Source organism: Neomonachus schauinslandi, chromosome 9, assembly GCF_002201575.2.
Source record: "Neomonachus schauinslandi chromosome 9, ASM220157v2, whole genome shotgun sequence".
Classification (NCBI taxonomy): Eukaryota; Metazoa; Chordata; class Mammalia; order Carnivora; family Phocidae; genus Neomonachus; species Neomonachus schauinslandi.
Genome location: NC_058411.1, coordinates 98091120 through 98111411, shown reverse-complemented (window position 1 = coordinate 98111411; position 20292 = coordinate 98091120). Strand labels below are relative to the sequence as shown.

The 20292-nt window shown below is 43.2% G+C and overlaps 1 protein-coding gene across 2 annotated transcripts; it reads right to left on the bottom strand.

Moving 5' to 3' along the window:
- Nucleotides 1–461: 461 nt before the first annotated feature.
- Nucleotides 462–20086, bottom strand: CCNB2 (cyclin B2). 2 transcript variants are annotated; one of them, XM_044917949.1, is made up of 9 exons: nucleotides 19812–20086; nucleotides 17344–17472; nucleotides 17132–17242; nucleotides 8867–9037; nucleotides 8605–8763; nucleotides 6482–6694; nucleotides 5819–5959; nucleotides 1819–1929; nucleotides 462–741 (listed from the first exon to the last, which is right to left on the bottom strand). In XM_044917949.1, the coding sequence occupies exons 1-9, from the start codon at nucleotides 19833–19835 to the stop codon at nucleotides 631–633; spliced, it is 1170 nt and encodes a 389-aa protein (XP_044773884.1). In that variant the 5' UTR covers nucleotides 19836–20086; the 3' UTR covers nucleotides 462–630. The 2 variants fall into 2 exon arrangements, with proteins under 2 accessions (XP_044773884.1, XP_021549572.1); XM_021693897.1 differs by having other exon boundaries at nucleotides 6482–6718; nucleotides 19812–19945.
- Between the last annotated feature and the right edge of the window lie 206 nt (nucleotides 20087–20292).

Below are 20292 nucleotides of genomic sequence, written 5' to 3'. Positions count from 1 at the left end.
ATTCCAACCTTCAACTCTAACAAGGTGTCGCAGGCCCATTTTCGTTTTCCAGCGGTGGTCCTTTAGGACTGACATTCCTGGTCCCACCATGCCTTTGAGACACAGACACATTATGAGGGTTGCTTCTGGTGGCCCTCACCCCAGTGGGCCAGGCGTTCCTGTGTAGGAATGAGAAGATAGTTGAGTAGGTTCTAGAAAGAGAACTGTCATGGTTATCCTCCCATTTTCAATTTTCATAATGAGTCAATCTTTGTATATTTCAGAAGTTTAGGAATGGGTTAGCAATCACTGAAGCCAAGTTCTAGTTTGTTCCATTTGAGAAAATGGTAGGAAGGTCTTTCCCAAAGCCACAAAGGCAATAATTTACATGCTACCCATAACAGCTCAAAAAGAAATTAGTCAAACCAAGCTTCTACTGACCTTGTTCAGTATAGATTGAATAAATAAAAAACACACAGGACACTTTAAGAAAAATTAACAGCTTTATTTTTCCTCAATATACATTTTAGAAAATAGGTCTAAGGAAAGGTTTCATGAAATAGACCAGAGGACTATATACAAAGTGAAGAGCTCCAAATCAGCGAGACCAAGTGCACGGATGGAGCACTCTTCCCCAAGGGCCACAGCAGCCTAGGACCGTCCCATCAGAGGGGAGGCAAGCTCTTGGACAGCTTTTGAGTTCAGCTGAGGAATTGTGCTGATCTTCAGGAGTTTGCTGCTTGCATATTTATTCTTGATGGCCTGCAGAAGTCATCTGTGATTAAGCACACATCAGGACCCCCACCTTCTACTTCACTCCTGGTCTAACTCACAAGTATTTAGGGGCCAGACCCACAATCTCTCCAACTGGTGTGATGATGGCGATTCACTGAAACCAGCGAGCGCTCTGAGGTCATAATGTGTGACACCTGACAATTTCCTTCCATGCCCAGCACCGGATAAAACCCAGCTGGTAGCACCGGTGAGGGCGGAAGAAATGATGTCAAGGTCCAAGGAGTAGGCTCTCTCTCCTACGTTGCCAGAGGGGTGGGAGGTGGGAGGTGTGTTTATCAGACCTAAGTGCCACCAGGCCATAACAGGTCTGCCAGGACAGGCAGCAACAATGACAACAAAAGCCAAATGGCAACCAGTGCTTAGCAGATCCCAGACAATACCCTCACACTTCCGCAGTGCGCTCAATTATGCGGAAGCTACATGCAAGGAAGCAAAGCAGGTTGTCAGGACACTTGGCACAAATGCCTTGCTCTTTGTCACCAGATCCTTGGTGATATTCAGTGTCACACAAGCACGGGACAGCACCCAATCCGCTCTGCCTCCATCTCTCAGGTGGGCCACACGGAGACAGGCACCAGGCCCCCAGGAAGCTTTCTGAATGGGCTTCTTGCCCCTCCTTCTTCACCTGCATTCAGGGGCCTTTTGGCCATTGTCCCAGAAGATCCTGGACAGAGGCCCCGAGTCCCCAAGCCTTCCACAGGGCCATTTAAGGGGTTCCAGACGACACGGTGAGCACCTGCCCTGACTGCTGCGTGCCCTCCCCAGATGCCAGGACGAGTGTGGGTGGAGGCATGGAATGGCTGGCTGACTACCCTGGGCCTGGACACGGTTAGCCTAGCTACCTTGTTTTAAAGAGAGTCTGCTTGTGGGGTATATCCGTATGCTCCCTCCCCTGCTGTACTAGAAACGAGTTTGTGCTACAACAGACTCTCACAAATGTCAGTATTACATTTCCATGAAAACGCAAACGCACATACATATGCATACCCTCACTCACAAAACCCGTATTCTAATGCTTTTCACAGTTTAGGAAGGAGTACTTACGATGAATTTTGTTAAGTTTTCGTTAACTTTCACTACATTTTTGGCCATGTGCTGCATGACTTCCAATACTTCATTTTCTGTGTATCCAGTATAATACTGCTGCTTTAAGTTCTGGAACGCAATGCAAAGAGAAGGGGCAAGATAAAGCCTCCACTTCTTTAGAAGAGCATTATCTGATACACGTTGACATCACTTACCACTTATGTAAAAGCTATAAAACGATATTCTTACCTTCTGAAAATACAACAGCAGCCCTAAACACTATCGTGGTCCCAGCAAAGCAGCCAGTAAATGCAAGATGACTTTGGCTCTGAGCAAGACTAAATTAAGACGCTGTGCAGCTTCAGCTAAATCAAGTGTCAAAGGTCCCATATTATTAATTTTTAAAGAAGGTTGCACAGGTATAGAAGGTGCTCCAAGTAACAAAGCTTTCACGCTAGCCTCTCTCACCGCACTGAAAGGGGATGGCAAGTGGAACAGAGTAAAAACAAAACCCAACAAAGGAATGACCCCTTCACAGGACTGGCAGAGACCCAGGACTAGCACATCTCACATGTACCCCCCCCACCCCAATCAAAGCCCTACTGGGCAGTGGCTGGTGGGGAGCTCGAGAGCCCAGACACCCATATTGTCAGTCAGGGAAAGAGGTTCAGAATTAAGAAATAAACTGGGCCACAGGCGGCAAGCTAATCTATGAAATCCAGGCTTCTCTTGTTGGGCCCTGTGTAGTTAAGCACTGGAGAACAGAGAACAGAGAAGCCTCTACCCCCAGCCTTCTGACCTAGCCTCCCAGAGAACAAAAATCGAGCAACAGGACAGTTGTTGATTGATAATAAGACCTATCATGTGTGAAGATATGTAACCTGACTTTCAGTTTTGTAATAAAATTCTAAAGGTTAAAATACATCTGTCTCATATGCACAATATGATTGGGAAAATAAATCACAATTTAATCTTAGTCCTAAAATAGTTTAAAGAAAAAAAGGATGAAGCAAGAGCAATCCTGAAATAACACACAACTACTGGCCTTTTGGAATCAATTCCCAGAAAACAGGGAGACCTGCAGTTAATAGGGTTTAGAGCCCAAGGAAGGCAGGTCTAAGAGTAAAGTAATTTAGTTAAAATGAGCCCCTGGTATCAGGACCATGTATCATTCATGTATAAGCAGCCTTGTTGCCTCAAGCTTTTAATTTCAAAAAATTTCCAATCTACAGAAAAACTGAAATATTATAATGAACATCTGTATATCCTTTGTGTAGATTCATCTATTATTAACATTTTTCCACTTTCCCTCTCATGGTGTCTGCAACTAACTCAATTTCAAATGGTTCAGCAAAAATTCTGTATGTATGTATTCACGCACAATTTTTGAACCATTTGAAAATGAGTTGCAGACGCCATGACACATCACTTCTAAATGTTTCAAAAACATCCCTAAGAAGTATTTTCCCATCTAGCCACAAACCATTATCACAGAAAAAACATCAACATTTCCACACTATCATCTAGTACATAGTCTACATTCAAATTTCTCCCATTGTTCCAAAAATATCTTGTACAGATTTTTCTTTTAGATCCAGGTGCAATCAAGGTACCTGCCGTGTATCTGGTCTTTAATTTTTTTTAATTTAAAAACGACTCCTATTTTCTTGGCTTTAAATGACAACTTGTTTGAAGGATCCAGGCCAGTTACTTTTAGAACATTTTAAATCTGCGTGTTTCCTGATGACTGGATTTGTGTCAAACATTTTGGGCAAGAATTTCATAGAGGCGATCCTGTATACGTCCTACTGCATCAGAAGACCCGTCAAGTCAGGTAGCACTACCATTACCATTAGTACTATCAACTGCCAGACCTCTCTAGCACAAAGGTACAGTTTTTCTTCAGAATTACTACAGATCTGTGGGGTCATATTTTGAGACCATGTGAATCTTGTTCTCCAAAACAATTTCACCTAATGATAAAGGCATCAGTTGATTCTCGCTTGAATCAGTTATTACATCAGGAGTTACAATCTGATTTCTAACTCTACCATTCTTTCTGCCTTCATTAGCTGGTATTTTACTGATAAAAAAAAAAAAAAGAGCCCCCCTTTCATTCTTTCGTGTCATTATAAATGCATGGATTTTTAAAAACTGCATTACAATCTATTACTGTCATTATTCTTTTTAAAGCTCAGATTTAGTCAGAACCCTTTCAAGCCAGTTCCTATGTCCTTTTGATGTAGATCTTTGAGAATTTGCTCGGTATCTATTACAAATTGACCTAGGCTCACCTTATACTTCCTCTGCCACGGCCGTGATGTCAGCTGTTCCTCAAAGGAGACCTAGTTCTTAGTGGGTAATGGCATTTAGTATCCAAGATGTAGGCACTGGGTGTGTTCATTGCTACAGGATTATCATTGTTTCCAGGCCCTCTCATTCTTAATTTACTGACAATTTGAAAACAGATTTAATGTTATAGGTGTTTTCCTTTTGTTTGTTTCTTTGTTTTTCTTCAAGATTTTATTTATTTGACAAAGAGAGAGACAGCGAGAGCGGGAACACAAGCAGGGGGAGTGGGAGAGGGAGAAGCCGGCTTCCCACCGAGCAGGGAGCCCGATGCGGGCTCGATCCCAGGACCCCAGGAACATGACCTGAGCCGAAGGCAGACGCCCAACAACTGAGCCACCCAGGCACCCCTCCTTTTGTTTTTAATTGTTAACATATATTATCTTTTTATAGTGAAAATTTTAGTTTTTGGTAACACGACTGTTGGTTTTATCCTATAATATTCATAAAAATAGTCTCGCAATTACAATAACAGAACACTACTAACAATACAGCTCCTAAGTAAACTTGAAGTCTGTTACCTCTTTCGGTCCTTTGTTTTGTCTAGCTGCATACCAGTAAGGATGCACAGTCCAAATACTGCCTTCAAAAGTTATTTGAATTAATTCTTCCCTCTGTGTTGTTACCAACTTGATATATAATAACATTGTTGTTTCTGCTTAACTCCATTTAGGGACTCTCATATTGTTCAAAAGTCAAAAAAGTTACGTTATACTGTATACAGTTGATAAAAAGTTACAACCAGAAGTCCTGTTCCCATCCTCAGCCTTCTACCCTGCTCCCACCCAACCCCACAGGTATCATTTTCATTAGTTTCTGGTTTACGTGTACTTCTTGAAAAATTAGAAAATACATAAGCACACATACACCACTCTCTTATTCCCCTTCTTTCTCATAGAAGATGTCAAATGTATACACTCGTGTAGAGGAAGAGTTCTGCCCTGGTGCCCTGGCAATCTCACACGTATCTACATAGGGCCACCCAGGCAAAGGCCTGAACCACAGCTTATCTGTCTTGGCAAAATGCTTTGTGATCCTCCTGGAACACGAGAGGATAGGGGTGTGGGAGGAGTGCTCGCATTCCCTTCTGAATCTCCCCTGAGAGGCCATCATGAGACTTGTTTCTTAACACCTGGTTTCTGATGAGGCTTTCGTTCTGCTGCTCTTGGGGTACATCTACAGACTATAAAGCTATTTAGTGGCAGTCTAGAATTAGCTCGTCCACAAAAGGGTATCCCACGACTCACACTGCAGTCATCTGGTCCCTTTTGTTTCGGTTGTCCTTTTTTGGTGTGGGTGATTGCCGGCAACTCTGGCTACTTGTATGAATCTAAAAGTGGCTCCTTTTACCTTTACTGGCAAAACCAGTCAGGCCTTGGCCTTGCTTTGTCTTAGATGCTTGATGGCTTGCTTGTTTCACTTAAGCAAAGATCCCAGAAACCTGAGCACATCAGTTGCCGGCGGCCTGGCTCACGCCTCACAACTCTAGAGCACACTTGGTGCCATGCTGTGTGGTTGCCTCACCTCTGTCTGAAGCGTCCCAAGCAGCCTTCTTTTAGGCCTCTGGATTTTAACCATTGCCTCGAGGACAGTGTGGGGAAAATGCTAAGGCCTTTCATATCAAGGGGGCCGAAAATAGAACCTAATTTCTTCTTAACCCAACACTTACCCATTTTCCTTGGCGCAGAACCTTCTGGGACAGGCAGGATGCAGCCGCTGCCACCTTTGAAGGGTGATAATGCACCATGTCGTAGTCAATGAGAGTCAGCTCCATCAGATATTTGGCTAAAGTGTGCTGTTCCACATCGACCTATGAAAGAACAGCCGGGGACAGTAAGAAGCACAGCTACTATTACCCTCTTGCAAAATCCTGGGCAAAGGCCTAGGAGCTCAAAGCCACTCGACTCACTGGTCTGCCCAGCAACTACCCTATTCCACAGTATGGTACAAACACAGAGCATGAGGTCTTTTCTCTTAAGAACTGATGAGACATTGGGGCGCCTGGGTGGCTCAGTCGTTAAGCGTCTGCCTTCGGCTCAGGTCCTGATCCCAGGGTCCTGGGATCGAGCCCCGCATCGGGCTCCCTGCTCCGCGGGAAGCCTGCTTCTCCCTCTCCCACTCCCCCTGCTTGTGTTCCCTCTCTCGCTGTATCTCTCTCTGTCAAATAAACAAAATCTTTAAAAAAAAAAAAAAAAAAGAACTGATAAGCATTAGGACCTATCGAAAAGATGTGTCCTATAAATGCCTATGTTTTCCTTTAATTGGATCAACGTTTCCAGGATAAGACAACAAACAGCAAAATCAAGTCTCATATAGAACCGGAGGCACTTACCTCCCCAGCTTTTGATGCCCGCCTTAAGAAATGTAGTGGCAAAGGTCGACCCAACTCAAATTTCAGTTCTTTCAAAATCAGTGTTTCCATCTCTCGGATTTGGGAACTGGTATAAGCATTGTCTGTGATGTAAACGAAGTCTTCAATATTTGGAGAAAACATCTCCTCATATTTGGAAGCCAAGAGCAGAGCTGTAATCCCAACCAGTTGAAGCTTCTTACGAGAAACAGGCTGAACCTAATTGAAGAAGAATGTGTCAGAAGTCCTACCTAGTGAGAGGACTGGGGCTCTGGGTGGAAGGAAGTGAGAGGGAACCACGTCCTGGAGAAGTACACGTCGTCTCTGCTCACACCCATCTTACAAGCACAGGTAACATCTGTGTTAATAGCAGGTACCATCAAGCGTTCCTGGCTGGCTCAGTTGGTGGAGCGCGTGACTTTATCTCGGGGTTGTGGGTTCGAGCCCCACATTGGGTAGACAGATTACTTAAAAATAAAAAAAAAAAAATAGCGGGTACCATCACTACTCCCAGCAGCCGTCTGTTACTTGAGTATTCAGTATATGCTGGGCACAGTGCTAAGATGCCAACAATCATCTCACTGAATCCTTGCAAAAATCCTAGGAAGCGAATGTATTTTCCCCTACTTGCAAAGAGATGGCCTGAGAAGAGATTCAGACACTAGCTCCAGATCACTCAATTGCTCAGTAGGGAAGAATTATGCCTGAGAACCAAGCTCCTAGTCTGCTCCAGCCCTGTCATCCTGGCTTGAGTACCTGGGGGCAGCCCCAACATGGCATTCAACATGTCTGCATCAAGATGAGGCCCAGCCAAACAGCAGGATTAAATAATGGATGCATAGGGATGAGGAAGGGGAGGGTCTCTCAAACACTTCCTTAATCCTTACCAAAAGTACACTCATTATTCAGCATTAAGAATCTCCAAAGAGGCTCTAGAGTCGGGGAAAATCTCAGTTCAGGGTGTGTTTCCCTTAAATTCCCTTTTCTTTTAAAAGAGACTTTGCGGGGCACCTGGGTGGCTCAGTCGTTAAGCGTCTGCCTTCGGCTCAGGTCATGATCCCAGGGTCCTGGGATTGAGCCCCGCATCAGGCTCCCTGCTCAGTGGGAAGCCTGCTTCTCTCTCTCCCACTCCCTCTGCTTGTGTTCCCTCTCTCGCTGTGTCTCTCTGTCAAATAAATTTTTTAAAATCTTAAAAAAATAAAAAAATAAAATAAAAGAGACTTGGCTTTCCTTGCTTCAACTCTCATTATTGAAAATCTACCTAAAATATAACTGCTCTCCTACCCAGTGAGGAATGTATAATGCAAACCACTGAATCTATGCTTTCTTAGGATTCTGCAGTATCTCAGGGTCATTATTATAATAATCACCATTATTACTGTACTGTTGGGGCAGAATTTGTACCTGAGCTGTATCATAAATGTTGACTTAAAATAAATAAATCCCAATCTGCAGGGCTCCTGGCTGGTGTATCACACACGAGTGCTTTCTGTCCGGCGTTTCTTCTAAGTGGTCAGCATTTTGTGTCACCAGGCAATAACTATTTCCATGACCACTCTGCCTCTCAGCTGAATCTCTTACATTCCTCGGCTTCAGACCTCCCATTCTCAGTACACTGCCCACACATACCCCCGACCCCTTAACAATTCTGCCTCCTCTCTCTTCTACACGGATTCACGCCACAGCTGGCTGGAAACTGCCAAGTTCTCTAGCCAGACTCCTCATTTTTCAGACAAGGAAACCTAACCAAGGATTACCAAACTACAAGCTGCCGGGAAATCGTGGAAGCAGGCCTGGAAAACCAGCACCCGCAGGCACCACAGGCTTCGGGCTGACTTTCGGACCTCCTGCTGGTATGTTTGCTCGGAGGAACGACTGGCCACGCAGTGCCAAGCCCCCGACCCCCCAGCACTTTTCGGCAGGCTGACCTAGCAGAAACACCCAGCAGCGGTCAGCATCACCAGAGGTTGGATACACCTGGCTACTTCTCCCTCTAGCCGCTCAAGTTCCTTGGTTTCTCACCAAGTGGCTTTTGATCTTTTCTTCAGGTATCACCCTTTGTGTTGCAGAATGCCATTACAGTGAGCCCCCGAAGCCACGCTCACCTGTAAAAATCGGTCCATGATGGCGACGCACATGTACAGAGTCTCCTGAAGCAGCCTAAACTTGAAGTGGACTTGCACCAGCCAGTCCACCAGGATGGCGCGCATGCGTCCGTTTATCTCTCTTCCATCTAAGAAGTGTGGATTTATGGATTGCAGAACCTGTCGGTGGAATTCAAAGTTTTAAAGGCTGACCTCATTTCCTTCCCAGCTGTATGGTAAATGCCGCATTGCTTGCACAACCAAAACACAAAGGCCCACTCACCTCAAGCTGCCGTAGATACTGGTAGATATCCTTAACGTAGTCGCTGCAGAGCTGAGGGTTCTCCCAGTCCTCATGATCAATGTCCTCGATTTTGCAGAGCAAGGCATCAGAGAAAGCTTGGCAGAGATTCTCTTCCTTCATGGAGATATCCTCCTGTGGGGTGGAAGGACCCTACATGAACGAATTAAAGTGCATGCATCACTACCTTGGCAGTAGCCTTAATTGTTAATCAGAGCCAAATACGAGCAGAGTCAACTGGTTTAAAAGTATCATATGCATTTTTAAAATACGTGAAAGCCAAAACAAATTTCAGAGTAAGGTGAATAATTCAAGGTGTAGTAGATGAAGTTTTTAGAGATATACTCCTCTGTTTAAAATTCTCTAATTTCACTCCAAGGGAAAACCTGAGTCCTCACGATGGCCTTGGGGGCTTGCATGATCGGGCTTTGCCCTCTTCCTCTGCTGACCCATCTATTTCTCTCCCCTTGGTTTGCCTCATGGCAGCCTCCCTTACTGCAAGCAGGCTCCCTCTTCCCACAATGCTCTTGCTCTTATCCCTGCACCCCCATGGGCAATTCTCTCACCTTCAAGATTTGTTTAAATGTTACCTTCTCAATTAGGTCTAGCCTGACCCCTGTTTTAAATTACCATCTGTCCCCTATGCCCCCCTCTCCACATGCATCATTTCTCTTACTGTGTTTTTCCCCATAGAACCTGTAACGTTGTAACATACTGTGGAGTTTACTTATATATGATGTATATTATTTTCTGTCTACCTCTGCTAGACTGTCAGCTCTACAGAGCTTATGGAGGTAGCAGAGGTAGAAAATAATATATTTATAAATACATTCATAAATAAATAATACATTTATTTAAACTGATTTTATTCCCTACAGCATCTCAAATGTCTACATCATCCCTGACACATAGTAGGTGCTTAGTAAATATTTACTGAGTGAAAGAAACTTAAACACCTAGGTGCAGAAACTCTTAGAGCTGACAGTTCACTTCAGCTGTAGCCTCTTCTGTGGGTATACAGATTTCCCCTCATAAACTAATTTATTCTGAATTGAGAAACTGGCAACTAAAAAGCAGAAAAGCGCATTCCGGCCTATGAATAAAATAGAAGGAAGCAAAGACCGAGCAAGTACACACCCAGTATTTTCTTACGCTGACTGGGTGAGTATTAAAAAAAAAAAAAACAAAAAAACATACAAATTAAAAATTTATAAAGTAAGTTAAAACAAGTGTTTAGTAATGAAGTATAAATAACCCATTACTTTTTAAAAGAATAAGAGGTACTTCTCGAAGTAAAACCTAACAAGCCTGCTAGGCTATAAAGAGTATGTATTAAAGAAATAAAATATAGAAAGAGAGAAGGCTGTATAATAAACAATTTTAATGAACATTGAAGCTCAGTGATGATAGTTTCCAGGCTTAAGGAAGGATGAAACAACAACAGCAAAATATATATAGCAATTCAAAACCCATCCTTCCCTCCTACATCAGTTCTCAAACTGAGGAAGGGCCAACTGAGCAAGAGTCATGCAGGTATACGTGCCATTTATTCAAGAACTTTCAAACCTCAAGGGACTAGAATGAATAAGAGCTACTTGGGGCACCAGGGAGAAACCTAGATAAGGTTACCAGAGAGGGTAAGACCTCAAGGAAAATGAGTGGGCAAAAGGTACGCAAGTACAAAGTCCCAGAGGAAGCCAAGAAACAAAGAAACGAAGTCTGGGAAGTGCACGTTGATTTGGGATGGCAGGAGCTAGTGCATGACGTGTGAGAAGATGGGCTGGAAAGGTGAGTGAGAACCCGGCTAAGGAGTTTACATTTTACCCAAAGGGAAGTGAATCCACTGAAGGAACTGATCAAGAGCGGCAAGAATCAGAGGCGCCTGGCTGGCTCACTTGGTACAGCGAGCAACTCTTGATCTCGGGATTGTGGGTTCGAGCCCCATGTGGGGTGTAGAGATTACTTAAAAATAGAATCTTTTTAAAAAAAGAGTGACTAGAATCAGATGTACATTTTAATGAGCACATACAGCTAGGTTAAGTTCAAGGATAAGCATCATCAGTGTCCCCGGGAAATGCAGTCAGTAGTGGGAAGCCTGTTTAAGGAGGCAGAGGTTACGGTCATGTGCTATGCGTGCTGCCTGAGCAGCTTGAAATGCTTACCCGTGTCTATCCAGAGGTACGCCTGAGGTTAGCCATAGCCCGAAGCTATCAGGAGAACACATGGGTCATTGCTCTGGCCCTTAATTTACAATTTCTTAAAAGCATTCCTCTTGGGCTCCAACATAATTTAATTATTATAAAATCCTTCCTGAGATCCCACTGCCTGTGCAGGTAGTAGCCTAAGCCCTTCGGGCTCACTGTGTAATACTCTGTCCAGTGTCTGTTGCATGCAAAGCTAAAAGTTTTCTCAGCTAGTTAACCATCACAAACTTGTGGATGACAAAGTGGTCTGAGAATAAAAACCTTCCAATTAGATTAATGAATGAGTTCTGTCAGTTGTCAGAGACAAGTGAAAAGTCATATCAGAAACAATAAATGTGAGTTTTTGCTGAGCTTCAGAAGCTCCAGTTTGGTAAGGAGCAGGGCGGGGTCTGAGCTGAGTTTGGTGAGAGAATGTACTACTATTAATATGCAAACATGTAGGTGTTTGTGCAAGTTTTTGGTAACCAGAGTTCCTTTATTTACCAGATTTATAATAAACAATGTCAATTAAGTGCAACAAGAAAGGACTCCCAGAAAAACTGTTGTTTCCAATTAGACAGTTCATGATTTGTAGCAGTTAAGTGTGTACTTGCGCAAACATAGGCACACACAATTACAGAAAGGCAAAATCATTTACTGGAATAGCTTTAGGGAATACAGTGAAATGGAATTTGGAGGGTAAGGAGAGTAGTAAAAATAAACTGACTTTCTATTCTATGTACTTGATATATTTCTGTAGTATTTTGCTTTGTTATGACTGGGTTTCTTGTGTGATTTAAAATAAAAGGCACTCTTTTAAAAAAAAAAAAAACGTGAAAAGTTGTGCTTACTCCCCCTTTATACATAGTTTTTGTATTAGGGATAGTTAACCATAAAACATTCTCGTGGTTGAATGACTACTGTAGAGGCATTTTTAGGCAACAGGCTTGAGCAGTGGAACTTGGGGCCCACAGCGACCACCGAGCTGAATGCCAACAGGCTCATTTAGCAAACCACCTGGAAGAGCCATAGGCACAGATTCCGAAGATTACCAGAAAGGGGAAAATTCCATACATTCCCATCCTCCCTCGTTCCACCCTGTACCTGTGGCCCCTCATCACCCCCTTCTGGCAGACAGTCTCTCCATTGCTGTCCGGCCCACAGCTCCCTGGTCAGTAACCATCGCTCTCTTTTGTTCTGCCGTGGGTGAATCCTTTCACCACCCACACCGCTGGCCCCCACCCAATTGGCACCCCACATTTGGTGGCCCCCCATCTGATCAGAGAGTCCCACAACTGTCACTGCATTTAGTGTTTAGATTAAATCTCTAAATCTAAAACTTCATCTGAATTTCTAGCTCTGACTCCCAGCACCTCTCCGAAGTGTGCATCTCTCTCTGCCACAGCCTATTAGAACGCGTGCTCGGGCATTTCTGCACTTGGCTGGGGGCTCCTTGAGGACAGAGTGGGTGGCTCATTCACCTGATTTCTCCAGTGCCCAGCAAACCAGGGAGCTAGGAAAAAACCTTCTCCTTCCTTTCACATACAACTCAGTGTTTGCCAAAGCCTCATTGGTCAGCAAAAAAATAAATAACAACAAAAACACTGGTTCCTCTAAAAATGGCAGGATAATCCGCTTCTGTAAACACCTGTGAATGGCTGAAACTCTTTCAAGTTCTCAGCCAGAGCCCTTTGTGATTCAGCTGCAAACTCTGGTTTTGCAGAGTATAGTAATGGATTTGGCTGGGAACATCTGCTTTCATGAGCACATGGCTTATAAATTTTCCAGGGCTCACTGCTGCTAGAACCCTGTGCTCAACGGGCATTGCCACATCCCCAGGGACCAGCTATAAAGGAGCAGCAATGACTGCAGATAGAGCAGATGACGAAGTAAAAGCCAGATGGCTGACCAGATCCAGGCAAGCAGAGGGGCTCGTCTGCCAGGAGGAGGAGCTCCCCCTAAACTGGGCACTTAATGATCTCTTCTGTACTATGTTTCTCAGAGAAAAGTGTATTTGAATTGGAAGTAATTATTGTTCATTAATCCCTGATGTCTTCTAAAACTAGCAGCACATTTCAGCCACAAAAGTGATACTTATATGAATGGAGTTACAGGTCCATCATTCTTTATCTGAAACACAGTGGCCTCAAATTTGTCAGGACGCTAAGGCAAAAGGAGTCACCAAGGAAAGGTAGAGTAATTCAGAAAGAGTGGAGATGCAGAAGTCACAGGAAGACATTTCTCCTTTGTTTTGTTCATAACATTTTTTGTTGTTTTTCTTTTTAGAAAAGTAATATGTACCTAAGGTGAAAAAAATCTGAAAAATTTTTATTTTTTTAAAGATTTTATTTGTTTATTTGACATAGACAGACAGCGAGAGAGGGAACACAAGCAGGGGGAGTGGGAGAGGGAGAAGCAGGCCTCCCGCGGAGCAGGGAGCCTGATACGGGGCTTGATCCCAGGACCCCGGGATCATGACCTGAGCCAAAGGCAGACACCTAAAGATTGAGCCACCCAGGCGCCCCAAAATCTGAAAATTTTAAGGAGGAAAATGAAAATGAATCTTAAGCCCAACATAATACTCAAAAATAACTACCATCAAATTTTGCATATAAATTTTAGGGGCACCTGGGTGGCTCAGTCGGTTAAGCATCCAACTCTTGATTTCAGCCAGGTCATGATCTCAGGGTTGTGAGATCAAGCTCCGTGATGGGCATGGAACCTGCTTAAGATTCTCTCTCCCTCTGCCCCTCTCTCCATCAAAAAAAAAAAAAAAAAAAATGCACACTTTGCACACATTTAAAAGCAAATCTGGGGCACCTGGGTGGCTCAGTCAGTTAAGCATCCAACTCCTGATTTTGGCTCAGGGTCATGAGATCAAACTCTGCACTGGATACGAAGCCTGCGTAAGATTCTCTCTCTCCCTGTCTACCCCTCCCACCCCGTCCCCGGCCTCCCTGCCCCCCACATGCACGCACTCTCTCTCTCTGGAAAATAAATTTTTTTAAAAAAGGAAATCTGGGGTTGTACTGCATTCTATTGTGTTATAATCTGATTTTTCTACTAATGTAACATACATTTTGACATCTTTAAATATTCTACCAAAACATGATATTAATGGTCCACGTATTTTCATTAAATGGATTTAAGCTGCTCCGGTAATTCCACCACTGGGTATCTACCCAAAGAAGACGAAAACACTAATTTGAGAAGATATATGCTCCCCTGTGTTTACTGCAACATTATTTACAATAGCCAAGATATGGAAGCAACCCAAGCATCCATCCACAGATGAATATAAAGAAGATACGGTATATATACAATGGAATATTACTCAGCCCCTAAAAAAGAATGAAATCTTGCCATTTGCAACAACGTGATTTGATCTAGAGGGTCTAATGCTAAGTGAGACAAATACCATATGATTTCACTCATATGTGGATTTTAAGAAACAAAACAAATGAACAAAGGAAAAAAGAAAAGACAGGGGTACCTGGCTGGCTCAGTCAGAAAAGCATGTGACTCTTGATTTCAGGGTTGTGAGTTTGAGTCCCATGTTGGGTGTAGAGATTTCATACATAAACAAACTTAAAAAAAAAAAAAAAAGGAAAGAAAAGGAAAAAAGAGACAAACCAAGCCAACCAAACCAAACCGGCTCTTAAATATAGAAAAAAAACTGGTGGTTGCATAGGGCAGTTGGGTAGAGGGAACGGGTGAACTAGGTGAAGGGGATTAAGAGTATACTTATCATGGTGAGCAATGAGTCATGTATAGGGTTGTTGAATCACTATATTGTACACCTGAAACTAATGTAATACTGTATGTTAATTATACTTGAACTTAGATAGATTTAACCAATCTTCTAATATTTCTCTATTACATAAGAGATATTCATTACAGCACTATTTAAAAATCCTTGGTGTGCCTCTAATAATTTTCTTAGGATAAAAACAGATTTACTGGGTATGGAGAATAACCTTTTGAAAGACACTGCCAAATTGCCTTCCAAACATGTGGGAGGAACCACATTCAAACAGTCACCCGTATCAAATGCTACATAATGGTTAAGAGGTCAAAGCTGAAAAGCTGCTTTGGTTTGGCATTTAGGCACTAGAAACCTCCAAGGAAAGGCCTATGAAAGTAAGGTCGATCTTTAGGATTTGTTCTGGCTTTTGTTCTTGATTTGACGCTCTCTGTCCTGCCTTAGGAAAAGCAACATGCTTGCAACCATCACCTGCAAGCAGAAGGCTCCCATGTCTGCCCCTCTCCTTCAGATGCTGCTGGCATATTTCTGAGTGCCTTTCCCCATGGAGGTTTCTCTGTTACCTCAACAAATCTAAAGCCAAATGAGGTGCCTTCCCCAGAACTACCTCCCTTCCCTGACTTTCCCATTTCTTTACTAACTTATTGCATAAATGGTTTCTTAAATACTCAAGTGCTTGCTTAAGGCTCTTATTCTTCCTCTGCAAACAACACAGCCAAAGAATTCCTTCTAAATATAGGACGATGTCCCTGGAACCAGTTGGTATACCCCAACACATTCCATGTGGTTTCTTAGCACCCTATAGGTAGTGGTATGTGGGTGAGTGCTTAGGGGAGATCCAGGCTAGTTCAAGACCCTCATCAGCTCTTGCGTGACAATTGCAATGCCTCCTCATTTAGGTCCCTCCCATGGCCAGCCTACACTGCTTTCATCATTTCCCACCTCCTCAAAACTTTCCACAGGTTTCTCACTGCCTGATGGGATAAAATCCAAATTCCAAGGCCTTCAAATCCAACTGCAACCTTTTCCCCAACTTTATGTTTTGCTTATTCCCACAAACCTTCTGACCCAGCTTAGATGTGCTGACTCCTTAGCCCAAGGACAAGATCATAGGTCTCTTTCTGCTTTGGTGCCTTGATTCCTACTGTGCTTTGTTCCCCCAAAAAAGTGTTCTTTCCTATCAGCATCTCTCTATCCTTAAAATTCCCACTGATTCCATGAAGTTTCCCCTGACCACTCCATCCCTTAGTGTTCTCTCCCTCCTGTAGAAACACTTTCTGAAGGATGGTGCTTCCATCTACCCTAGACATTTGAAGCTCAATCATCCATTGTCCAGGGGCATCTGGCATCATTCCCTGGGACTACTAATTTAATTTCAGGTGCATGTGCCCCTTCTGGATAAGTCTCCTCAAGGCAAGATATCTCTTTAACAGCCTTAACACTACTGGATGGGCATAGTAAGTGCTCAATATATATATTTCTTGAATATATCCAATGTATTATTTTGAAAAATTTTAAACAAGTTATAGACATGTTATTAATGTATATTATAGAGAGAAAGAGAGAGAGAGAGAGCACCCAAGTGCGGGCGCTGGAAAGAGCAAAGCAGTGATTGTTGTATTCTCAGCACCTACAACAGCGCCTGTCCTATAGTAATTACAGGCCAATGGGTCCATTAGCATTCTAACTCCAACTGAGTTAACCAGTCACAGAGACCACAATTTATCAACACAAAATTTTGGTATTACCTTATTCCTATATGATGAGTACGAGTCTCAGAACTGTGAGATTTCACAGCCTCATGCGCAAGCTCATTCTTATAATGGATTATAAAACTGACCAAATTTCACTTTGAGATCACTAAATTTATTTGACTATCAAGGTAATTAACTTTGTTATTCAAGGTCAAAACATTATAGTAAGTACCATCACTAAAAGGATGTGTATGTTCAATTTGTACACAAATTCAAAGTACAGCTCTAGTTATGAATGTTCTTCAAAAGTTGCAGTGATTGGGGCGCCTGGGTGGCTCAGCTGGTTAAGTGTCTGCCTTCGGCTCAGGTCATGATCCCGGGGCCCTGGGATTGAGCCCCGCATTGGGCTCCCCGCTCAGTGGGGAGTCTGCTTCTCCTTCTCTCTCTCCTTCTGCCACTCTCCCTGTTCATGCTCTCTCTCTCTCTCTCAAATAAACAAATAAAATCTTTAAAAAAAAAAAAAAAAGTTGCAGTGATGATAAAGGCACCCTCTCAGTCTAGCCAAAAACCAGCTACTTCGTACGTTTGTAAAGAGAGAACATCCTACCTTTGGAGCCAACACTTCCATCTGTACTGGTTTCACAGAAGCAGTAGGTTTCAGTTGTTTGTTGACATTTGTTTTGGTGGGTTGAACAGGTATTTTGGTGTTCTGAGCTTTCTACAAGGAAAAAGAAACATAAATAGGGCAAGATAGTGTTGCTTCTCAGAGTTATACACAATCAGCCTAGTGTGAACATGGACAGTCCTCATGGCTGTTACCTTAGCTACTTGTGTAGCTCTGGTTGTAACTCTATTTCCAATTTCTTCTAAAACTGCCCGTCTGATTGTCACATGACTCTTAGCTTTAGAATTAACTCCAGTGTCAGCATTCTCCAAATCAGTGGACACCTTAAAAAAAAAAGAGAGAAAGAGAGAAAAGTTAATGATGAATTGAGACAACTTATAATACTTTGCTAATGTCAGATATCCAAATGCAGAATTTGGAAAATGTAAATATGCGGAGATCAGTTGGTGAGAGGGAAAAGATACATTTTTTTAGGAAGACTAAAAATGCTATTTGTGATTGATCACGTCGCTTGAAATTAGGCAAATCACTTATCCACCTTATCTGTAAAATAAATAATCCCATTAAGAGGTTTCAAGATAAGTGATTATTTCTTATATAGCACCCACTTGTTAAAGATCCCTGTATACCAAATTAATCTATTTAAAAATCTTTCTTTAGAGTAGCTTGGTTAAGAGTCCTACTCTTGATTTCAGCTCAGGTCATGTTCTCAGGGTCGTGAGATCCAGCCCCCCACCTCGGGCTCTGCGCTAGGCATGAAGCCTGCTTAAGATTCTCTCTCTCGGGCGCCTGGGTGGCTCAGTCGGTTAAGCGGCTGCCTTCGGCTCAGGTCATGATCCCAGAGTCCTGGGATCGAGTCCCACATCGGGCTCCCTGCTCTGCGGGGAGCCTGCTTCTCCCTCTCCCTCTGCCTACTTGTGTTCTCTCTCTGTCTGTCAAATAAATAAATAAAATCTTTAAAAAAAAAAAAAAAAGATTCTCTCTCTCCCTCTCCCTCTGCCCCTCCCCAACCACATGTGCAAGCTCTCACTATAATAAAAACTTTAGGGAGATTAATAACAAGTACAATTAAAACATTATTAAAAAGCCATAATAGGTCCAGATGTTTAAGACCTAAACTAGCTTTGATTCTCACGCCATTCTACAAATAAGAAGTGCTCCTATAGACATGATCTTTAGAGATACTGCCTTTTAAAATGAGGTTGCCATAGCACGGACTCTTTTATATTAAGGATACTTAGAAAGGAAATTGTTTTCACAGGTAAAATAGTTTTACTCTCAAATTCAGAGAAAGTTGAAATGGTATGGAATAAAAAATCATTAGTTGACCTTAACCTACTTTTGACAGAATGTGCTTAGAAACAAAACTTGCTAGAAAAAGCAATTCATACAAAAAAGTTTATTTTATTGTAGAGGTGATAAACATTTCACGAGAAAAAAAAACAGAATGTACTATCCCTGAGAATTTGAGTCCTAATCTTAAAAGTCTCCCAACAGGGGGTTTGAATGGATCTACAAGGATAGACGAGGGGGCAGGAGAAAACTCAAGCCTTCCCTGAATAGAAAGAATTTGACAATGAAAGAACTTTATGGGACAGATTAGACAAAAATTACTTGTCAGTTCAACTTAGATCCACAAAAGGATAGGAATTAAATATTGAATGTATTCAACTTATTAGGATTCTCAAAAGCACACTGTTCAATTTTTTTCCAGCAGTAATTGCCAATTTTTAAAAAGTGTTTGAAATTTTAATGCTTATGGGTCGAAGCCTGGTAATCTAAGTTTAAATCCATCTGGAGGGGAAAACTGGCAGCTTTTAACTAGGCTTATAGTCAGGAGGATGGAACTCAGGTGTGTCAGGGCCCTCCATTTTCCAGCAAAGGAAAAGTAGACGCAGATACAATTCAAGCCCACAGAAAAAAACATTCAAAACACCATTAACACTTGCATTTTTGCAAAGATGAAACAAATGAATCTGGAACCTTCTCTCTGTTTACATTTGTACCAAATTATATGCAAAATCTTTATTACACTTGATTAAAGAAATTAATTTTTTAAAATGTTAGACGCATAAGTTAGTGAACTTAACCTGGAAGACTTCGAGCGCAGAAATAAATAGGAAATTAACACAAAATGAAATGTGAAAAATCCGAAAAACAGCCATGACTGTTGCCTGATCAAACATTCAAAACAGTTGACCACCTAGTTTCTTCCAGTCCTTCTCCCCATCCCCCATTCCTTAGCTGGCAAGGAGTTTGAGAACAGAGGAAGGGAATTACAACAACCTCTATTTAGATAGCACTCTAACAACAAAGAGCACTCGGAGATCGCTCACTGAGTACCAAGTCCAGTGCTGGAGAGGCTCACTTGACAGGTGCCACCTCCGAGGCGCTTTCCTACGCTTTCCTCACTCCTACATTTCCCTCACCCCTGGACTGGCCAGGGCGGAAACGGGGAACCCAGAGCGGATCCGAGGAGGGGAGAGGTTGGCCAAGAGGACAGGCCGCAGGCTGGGGCGCAGGGGAAGCGGGCAGGAGGGGAGAGCGGCGCCCGTTGGGACGAAGAAGCCCTGCGCAGGAGAGAGAGGAGGCTAGAGGCGGGTGACCCGGCTGCGCGGCCGAAGAGCCTGGCCGGTGTGGGGGGTCTGCCGGGCCCACTCACCGTCGGGCGTCGGAGCAGCGCCATGTGGGAAGGGGCAGGCAAGAATGCCAGCCCGGCCCAGGGAGGGACGCGGACCGGAGAGGGAGGACACCAATTTCCGCGGCGCCGTTAGCTCCACACTCCGGCCCGCACCGCTTAAGACCTTCGCAATGTCGCCTTGTTACAGGATTCAAATATCGCGCCGCTCGCGCCCCCATTGGGCGGTCTTACGTACGGCGCGCTCTTCCTATTGGCTAGGCAGGAGGCATTCCCGCAGGCGGATTGGCTGAATTTTCAAGACCCGTTTGGTTGTCATGACAACTGGATTTTTTTCCGCCTACTGTCTTTTTTTTTTCCTCCTTCTTTTTAAATCTCGGCCTCTTAGATCAACAAAAATGAAATGTCTCACTGAGGACTCAGACGTAGGACGCCTTCTCTGAATTTTGAGTAGGTCTCACCTAAGAATGTCTCTCTACGTTTGTACTAGCTGGGCGGAAGTTCG

Coding starts and splice junctions, on each gene's coding strand:
- CCNB2 (XM_021693897.1), bottom strand. CDS start 19,835: ATGGCGCTGCTCCGACGCCCGACG. Junction 8,764..8,866: donor AGTATCTACGGCAGCTTGAG/GTGAGTGGGCCT, acceptor TTCCACCGACAG/GTTCTGCAATCCATAAATCC. Junction 742..1,818: donor AAAACTTAACAAAATTCATC/GTAAGTACTCCT, acceptor TGACTTCTGCAG/GCCATCAAGAATAAATATGC.